At 29.0% G+C, this 9,174-nt stretch overlaps 1 protein-coding gene across 1 annotated transcript; it reads right to left on the bottom strand.

Annotated features, from left to right (window-relative positions):
• Nucleotides 901-1,381, bottom strand: LOC109354153. Its single transcript, XM_019596504.1, has one exon. It carries the CDS (start codon nt 1,284-1,286, stop codon nt 1,035-1,037), a length of 252 nt encoding a protein of 83 aa, XP_019452049.1. The 5' UTR covers nt 1,287-1,381; the 3' UTR covers nt 901-1,034.

The raw sequence follows: 9,174 nt of genomic DNA, 5'->3' as shown, positions 1-9,174 counted from the left end.
CTTCTCCCCCTCGGAGTGAAAACGCAAGTCCAAAGAGGAATCAGGGATTTGGTTGAGGAAGACCATTATACCACAAAACCTCTTTCAGAAACATAGATCAAAGAAGCACATCCAGGAACATGGATTCAGGTAGGACACTGTACTCTTTATTTCATATATGTGTATAAATCATAAGATTCAAGATCCTAGGGTTGATATTTCACCAAGGAATTCTCATCATATTTTTCTTTACAAAATTTTAATTATTCTATATGGGCTGATGAACATAGCACGAGAAGAAATTATAGCATGCTAGACCAATAATACAAAACACATTCAAATTTTCAAATAGTTGAATTTGAATATTTTCTCTTACAACAGACTCACAAATCAATATTTAACATAAAAAATTTCAAAACCATACTATCAGTACTTAATTTTACAGTCATATTTTTAGGAACTAAACAATATAATGGGCAGACTTTCCTTATAATAACGAAGTGTGCCTTAATGCTAGAGAAATGGATGTAACATTTCTTACCAGTTCTAATGTTCAAACCATAAGTGTTTCTGATAAATCAATATCTATCTATTTACTCAATTGAAATCATAGAGAAATAAACCCAGAATTTTTTAATTCATCCTTAACTTTAATGTACTCTTAACTCTTCGTATTTAATTACTTTCTCCATATGCTGTTTGTTATTTTCATAAATTATACACAAAACAACCATCCCAATGCTCTCTAGAGATCTTGTACGTGTTGTTTTTTCATGCAATGAGGCCAAGCTAATGAAAATAAACTGTGTACTGGTAATAATCAAAAGCATATGTTACATAAAGTAGGATTTAAGAGTAAAATGCAAGTAAGAGAAATATATAATTGGTGATCAGTAGAAAAATAAAACAAGCACTTCAACGTAACTAATTATGAAGCTATTTATATATATTAACATTCATAAAGCTAGTACATAGTATAAGCAATATTAATATATAAATGACATACTAGAGAAGTAAAAGAAACAAATATACATAGAAATGGTTTCATATTCATATTATGCAGCAGGATCAAGTTGAAAGCGTTCAGATTCTGAGACACGTCTCTTGTAGTTAAGAATAAAAGCTTCAGCTTTCTTATCAATATCAGGTTCTGCAGCACCCCATTGATCTCTATCATAATCACTTGGCCAGACCTTGCGGCCAGAATCATAGGTATCATATTTCACTGCTCTAGACTTCTTAGATGAGAAGAAGTTGAAAATAGAGAAGAAACTAGAAGAAGATTTCCTTTGCTTATTACCTCCCATGATTGCTCAAAACACCAGATGTTTTTGTGTTTCTGGTTAACAATGACAATGAACTTAGGATTGTCTTGGTTTTCAATTGACATGGCAATATCTGAATTTATAGCTAAGTTGGCTTCAATTGTATGGTTGATGAATAGTGTAAGAATCTTTTTTGCATACTTAAATCTAGGGAACTCATCGGACATTATAAGAAAAAGTGTACTTAGTTTAGAGACTATATTCATAGAGTTACTAGTAAATCAGAAATACACATATATATTGGAGAAAATTAATAAAATTTTGTTAATATCTTAAAAAATTTATTCTAATTAAAATTTACTTATAAATGATAGTACCAAAAAATATAAATATATTTATCTCTAAATATGATATGCTATATGTGCATTGATGATACTATGTAGATTGTAGGGTGTGCAAATATGCGCATGCTGCATATTTTTTTTTTAAAATATGTATATTATTTATAGATAAAAGTGTATGTAATGACATTGTATGAGTTTTGTATATGGTTCTTATATTATCCACCAGTCATATTTAATTATTATCAACTCTTCAAAAAAGGAATCCAAATAAATTGTGGATAGTACAGTGACTGTGTATAAATCTTTACACTAACAATACATATATATTACAGTTTTATTTATAACTCCACTAGTCCAAAATTTATTTATTTTGTAAATTACATGTTTCATGAAAAATAAAATAATTATTATTGTGTTGAATATTTTATAACATTATGGATATGTAACTTAAATGAATTTGATGATCGCTTTTCTAAGACAAATATTCAGCTGATTCTTCGAATATCTTTGTTTGAGTCTAGCCGATTTATTCTCTAGTTTTGATATGACAAAACTGATTGAATTTACAAAGTTTTATCTGATCTACCTGATTTTTGTTCAACAACATTTGTGTTATTTGATAATTAACTTCAGACTTATATCATTGATATACATAGCAATATTGAATTTGCTTATTTGAAAGGAATCAACAATCTTTATGGTAAGTTGGTTGAAAGTATAAGACACGTTATTTATCTATTAGTTTATCTTATTTTGAAGTTAGCAATACAACCATAGAAAGTTTCTCTTTTCAACTATGAAAATTGTAAAAAATAGGTTGTATAATCGAATGAAATATAAGTGTATGAATGATTGTCTAGCGACTTATATTTAGTGAATATTGCTCAACAACATTGACAATGAATTGATCATTCAAAGATTTCAAAATGTCAAGTCACATAAAATTAATTATTTTAATTTTGACATATATTGCACATCTTGACCCTGGGTCCTAGATCTATCAATGTGTACATGTCTCCATGCAAGTTTTTTTCAAGACCAATTTACCTAACGCTTGGATTGGATACTTGAAATATATTATTATATGATGTCTTATATCCCCTGATATTAGAATGGATGAGAGATCATTGTTATATATTTGACTCAAATTTCTTGTTATAATGTGCATCAATTATAAACATCAATTATAAATACTTCACATGAGCATTTAGGCTTATAAGTGTACTAGAGTTTATAATTTTTATTCTCTAATAATATATTTTTAGTTGTTCAATACTCTCAAAGACGTAAGCATAATTAGTTGAACTCGTTAACAAATTTTTTATCTTCTTCTCTTTTGTTTATTTTATGCCTTCTACTTAATTACTTGTAATTAGTGTTTCATAACGATCGTACCAACAATAAACACACATTCTCATAAAACATAAATCAAAATTCTTGCCAACTACACCAACTTTCTCTAGATTGAATAGTGCAAGAATATGAAAAGAAGGGTAAGACTAACATAAATGGTTCAAATATTGGTGACTTGGCAGGGCAATAAGCAACACTTTGTATGTACCTACTTTGGTCTAGGCACATTTGTTGTGGTCCGCTAGTTTCCTACTTGACTTAAACATACTTTGAAAGGAAGGAAATTCTTTCAAAATACTCAATAACCCACGATTGTTGGCTCTGCTTTTGTACTTTCTTCTCTTCAGGAGATTCACGTTATTATTTTTATTGGCACTTTCCCACTTGTAATCTGAACACCTAGCTTGCTGTGCGATTATACTTTAATTTCCATTAATCTACTTGATCTGTTCTAATATAACAGATACAATTATGCAAGCAATTTCCCCAATGCTAATCTAATCATACCCTTCAAATAATGTCCAAAGTTAGTCTAAACGTATACTGCATTTCTTAAAGTTAATGTTACCGATACTTTTATGAAGAGAAAAATAAGTATGCATTGTATCATCTGCACTTCATATTTAATTATTATTAATTCTTCAAAAAATTAAGTTGAATAAATGGTGAATGATATAATAACTTTGTATAAATGTTTACACTGAAATTAGGTAGAAAATTCACTCTTATATTAAATTAAAGTACTAAACGTATGTGTTGTTTTATTGGTCTTTTGTGGTGTTGTAACTAATGATAATACAACATGTATCACACTTTACAAATAAAAATATACATGTTTAACAAGTATGAAATGAATTGTTTTAATTTCATTGGAAAACATCACGAGTATATATATGGAGAAAAAAATACCAAAGTTTTATCTTAAATTAAATTAGACTCTGCACTCTTCACCTAAGTTTTTGTATTAATCTATGTTAACCATTTGTAATATATTTTTAAAGCATAATTTGTGATTGACATGCACCCCGAATTATACTAATAGTGTTAAACTCTGCATTAACAGTGTAATGATGTATATACTGTTAATGTATCATGTTTGAATTACTTTTTATTTTTGAAAAATCAATAATAATTAAAAATAAATAATAGATGATGCAATAACAATATAAAAAACTCTAACATCATCAATGTATACATCTTCTTCTCTTATACTAATTCTTTATTCATGGGTGAAAAAATACCTTATGCCAAAAAAATAAAGTAAAAGATTAACCAAAAAACATACATCAATTGGATTAAATATTAAACTATATAATTTATTATATTTATTTGAAGTTAGACTTTTTTTTTTCCAATAAGTATTCTCGCACTAGAGGCAATCTTGTCCGAGCCGGGAACATCCACAAGTACGTGGGCTAACTCTCCTAGTGGACATTTTCTCTATCTACAAAACTTAAACTCCAGACATTGCTTAAGGAGAATCAAACATGTATCACTTGAATCAACACACATTGGTTCGAAGTTAGACTATAAATAATAGTTTTGGATATATTGTTAAATTATATTTAAATTGACTGTTTATATAACAATTGTAAATCACATATATGAACTAGCAGCAATCTTATAAAAACTTACTCATAGGTTGGTCCGACTAATTCAATCATAAATCTGACATCTAACCAATTTGAATATATCGTCTAACCGATTTTGGATCAAAATCATGATTATTCACTTCAACTTGGTCACTTTAATCTTAAAATTAGTGACTCAGATGATTGGATTGGTTGTGTTAATTACAAAATATTTATAGTCAAATGATTTCAACATATTTGTAGTCATTTTTCTCATTTGTTAGCTTATATTCTAGTAAAAGTTTAATTTTTTAATTAAATTTTAAATTTGTTTGCGTGCTTTTGTTGCAATTAATGTATTAAACATTTACTGTTTGATAATATTTTCAACTTATTGGTCACATATTATGGTAGTGGTTGATTGATTAATTAGATAGAATTGTTTTTAGATTTAAAGTATAAAGTTATTAAATAAAGTTAGTTAATATTATGAATTTTTTATAATTTTTAAAAATGTAAACTGAGTTGATTAGTTAAATAGTCAATAGTGTATAACCAGTGATTTATTAACCAAACAACTTAGCTGAATAATTGATTGGTCTGCATTTAATAACACTAACGCTAGGACTTCTCAGATTAGAACCATTATTACGAGAAACTTATTTTTATCCTTTCAATTTATAATTTATTATATTATTAGATAATTTTTTAGTCACGGTTGAATCTATTAAGTGTTAAGTTATTAACCAGACAACCAAAAGAAAAAAATAAAATTAAAATCAATTTTAAATATTTACTAATGATGTCCTTGGCTATGAGCCTATGAGGTGGTACAATTGTGATGTGGAGTGCAGTTATTAGTCATATCCCGTGTATATATCATACCATATTTGTGTCGGGTTATGTCCATGCTTCCTTGCTCCCTAATCAACCTGAGAAGTTTTTCTATTTGAAACTAGGAGCAGCTCTTAACCTTCACAAATTATTGAGAAAAATCATGTAATGTTTAACCAAACTCTATAACTTCCAAAAGCTCTTATGTTGTTGGAAGGAGAAAAAAACAAGCAGAGTAAACTTGAAAGACTTTACTAGTTAATCTGTTCCACTTCAACAACAAAGACAAAAACTTTGAACTCACAAAGGTGAAAGGTTATTCATATTACCATTACTTACTAAGGTTCACATGTATTGATAACCAATAACTAATTACAATACAGGCACAAGCAAATTAAAGACCCATAATACAAAAAAAGTTCTCTATTGCTGAGGTTGAGGTTGAGCTTGGCAGTGAATTTCAGACTCTGAAACCCTTTTCTTGTATTGAGCAATGAAAGCAGTAGCTTTCATATCAATGACAGGATCAGCAACCCCCCATCGACCTTTGTCTTCATCACTAGGCCACACTTTGGTCCATGCCTTTGATCCTTCATCATAAGCATCATTATACCCTCTTCCTCTATGCTTATTGTTAGATTTGAAAATGTTGAAAATAGACCTGAAAGATGATTTCTTTCCCATGGTGAGTAAAGAGTAGTGAGTAGAGAGTGGTGAGTTTATTACTAAGAAAGGGATTGATTGAATTGTCTTGTGTTATAAAAGAATGCTAGGGGCTCTATTTATATAGTGCTGCCCTTTGTTATTAAAATGAGACAAAAGGAATCTGATTCAGACTAAGGGTAAGTGCATTATTCATGGTCCAAATAAGCTTACACAGAACAGTAAACAATTATTCAACTTTAGAGCAGGGCACATTTTCTATGGTCCGATTATTTCATGCTTGACTTGATTACTCATAACTCATGTGGTTGGTTTTGGTTTATTTATGTTTTTAGGTTCTAATTATTCGAATGAGTGCCCTCATTGTCCTGTACAGGTTAGAAATGTTGACATGTGACACTAAAATTATATTAAGGTTTAGATTTTTAATTACTTTTTAAATTAAATAATTTTATAACTTTTAAAATTATCTCATCCTCGGATTTAAGAATTGGAGAGTATCTCATTTCTATTGGAAGGAGCATTTTGATTTTGTGTACAGATTGAACTAGACATATACCAACAGATTTGGTTTGTAGCAAATAGGGGCAAACAACTTTTGTTTTGTTTTGTTTTTTCTTTTTCTTTCTGTCCAGTCCTTTACCAATTGAGTATTGGTATCTGTTGAAAGTGTTAATTTTTTACTTGGATTTACAAAAGTAATCATACCTGTGGTCATTTTAACTTTAACTAGCCCACAAATTGTAGAACTAAAATATGTGGTAAGATCTAGAATTCTAGACCAATCTTGCAAAGCATAGCACTATACTAGTGTAGATTAGGATTAATTATAATCTCAGAAGAACATTCTGACAGCTAGGTGTGAAAGCATATTATATATATAATTTTTATACCAATAAAATAAGATCATAGGAACCTGCTTATGTTACATATGGCATTCTACATATGTCAGTGCCAGGATAAAATGAACAGCAACACTGAAAGACATTTATTTAAGTGAATTATCTGTTTCAATAATATACACATGCCAGAACAGAAATATTAATTTAGTGGGAAAAATAAGAAAGAATAAGATTAATGGGCTATTAACTGAAAGGTGATCAAAAAGCTTTATGGATTTGGTTCATGCATATCACAGGAGAGTGGTTTATGAGTTTTTAAAAGAAAAAAAGCAAGGTTTAGATACTTAGAATTTTTTGTAAAAACAGAAGTTGATTCTCATTTTCTTATAAGTTATTCTCTTCCTCTGGAAAGTCCTTAGTGGCTATAAATCAGTGGCATATTTATAATTTTATATGCATAATGAATTAACAAATACCCACGGGGAGAGTTAGCCTCATATAATTGCAGATGTTCGCTGCTCGGACATGATTGTCTTTAGTGCAAGGATACCTATTGGAAACAAACAAAAAAACCCACCATTACAAGTTCACTTAAAAGGAGTATTAATGTGATTAATAGTAAACGAGGGTATTGTTCTGCATGGGAATGAACTTTCCCTATTCTTCTATCATTGCAAGTTTGGGGAATCTGGAAAATATCTTCACTTAGATTTTTCTAAAGACCAGAGTTTGGCATACCCAACTTGCAGTCTTAGACAGGAACCTTGATTAACTATTATATTATTTCTTTGAATTAGAAATTATATTTGATACGTTTAAAGGGAAAAGAATATTTTTTGAGTGAAAAAAAAAAGATTAAGAAAATCTACACTTTAGATCATTTAGTGTATATTTTGCAACAATGTGTTGGTTTTATAAATCAAGTAGTCTTATTTGATAAAGCTGCAATATATAAAATATATATGTGCATACGAATTCAAATTCACCATTACTATGCTCTTCCCTTTTGAAAAAATGTCTATAAAAATTGAGTAACTTATAACTCATAAATACCTTTTAGCTGGTTATCTTTTACTAAACACTTTCAACTTAGTCAACTAGCTTATCAAGCATCACCTTTCAGTTCCATATTTTTTTCCAACTTTCAACTTATTTTCTAGCTACTTATGTATATTAGATAGAAATTTGTATACATTTTGTAAATAAAGAAAGAATACATCCTTACTTATTATATTAAAAGAAAACTCATTTTAGAGAAATTGTGGGTATGCTTCTTTGCTGTATTCACATTTCAGCATTAAAGTAGTATGTTGAAATGAAGAATACATGTGAATTTTGAGTTGGATACTTAAATTACTGCTTTGCATAATTCTAGAACAATAATATCATAGTCTCCATAAATGGTTACAAGGCAATATAAGTTTAGAAAATATGTGTCACCTAATTCGGGTTGGGTGGAATATAACTACATATATCTATATACTGAAAATTTCTGTAGTGCAACTATATATTATTGTTTACATACTAGAAGCCAATGATGAAAGCAAGATTCTGTGAAAGCAGTGTGTTATAAGTTAGGCTCTTTCTTTTATATGATGGTTACATGTTGTACTATATTCTCTGCTCTTTAACCTTCCACCATCGACACAAAAAAAACACTCATTCTACCATATTTGTACTAGCTTTCAGCTTGATCAACAAGGATTTGAAACATTAGGTGTAATTAAAGGTTACTTTCAATGGTTTTGCAATATAATACCCACCTAACTAAAGAAAGGTGCAAATAGAGTGCAATTCACTTCAATCAACTGATCTAGCTAGTGTTCTAATGGTTACACTTTTTATTATAAAAAGAACAAAGGAAAAAAACTTCTAATTGAGATTGATTTCAGTGTGGTAATTTATTAGGATGGTTTTGGACAAATTTCAGGTGCCAAGAATTGTAAATTGTAGTACAACTTTATATTTTTATGGAATATTCTGTATTCTATATGTCACTTTAAGAAGACAATAACAAGTATGTAACAGAGTTAAGATAAACATATGATTTGTCAATAACAAGTTATCAACTACATAAATATAAATTGAAGTATCTGTTAATATATTTTTATGCGAAAAAATGTGTTTGATATCCTTTTCTCTAAACGGAATTTTGAACCCTTCATTGTTATCCTTTTCTGGTAAGAGATGTTTGGAAGCTGCAATAAGGCATTTTGATGTGTACATATTGTTTTGAGACTACTTTGAGGTGTGTCAGTAGAAGATGGAGGGGAACTAGGACAATTTAGTATATTATGTATTTGAGATGCTTATAAAAAAATGT

Source organism: Lupinus angustifolius, chromosome LG08 (assembly GCF_001865875.1).
Source record: "Lupinus angustifolius cultivar Tanjil chromosome LG08, LupAngTanjil_v1.0, whole genome shotgun sequence".
Lineage (NCBI taxonomy): Eukaryota > Viridiplantae > Streptophyta > Magnoliopsida > Fabales > Fabaceae > Lupinus > Lupinus angustifolius.
The sequence above is the reverse complement of the archived record's forward strand: the minus strand, read 5'-3'. Positions and strand labels throughout refer to the sequence as shown.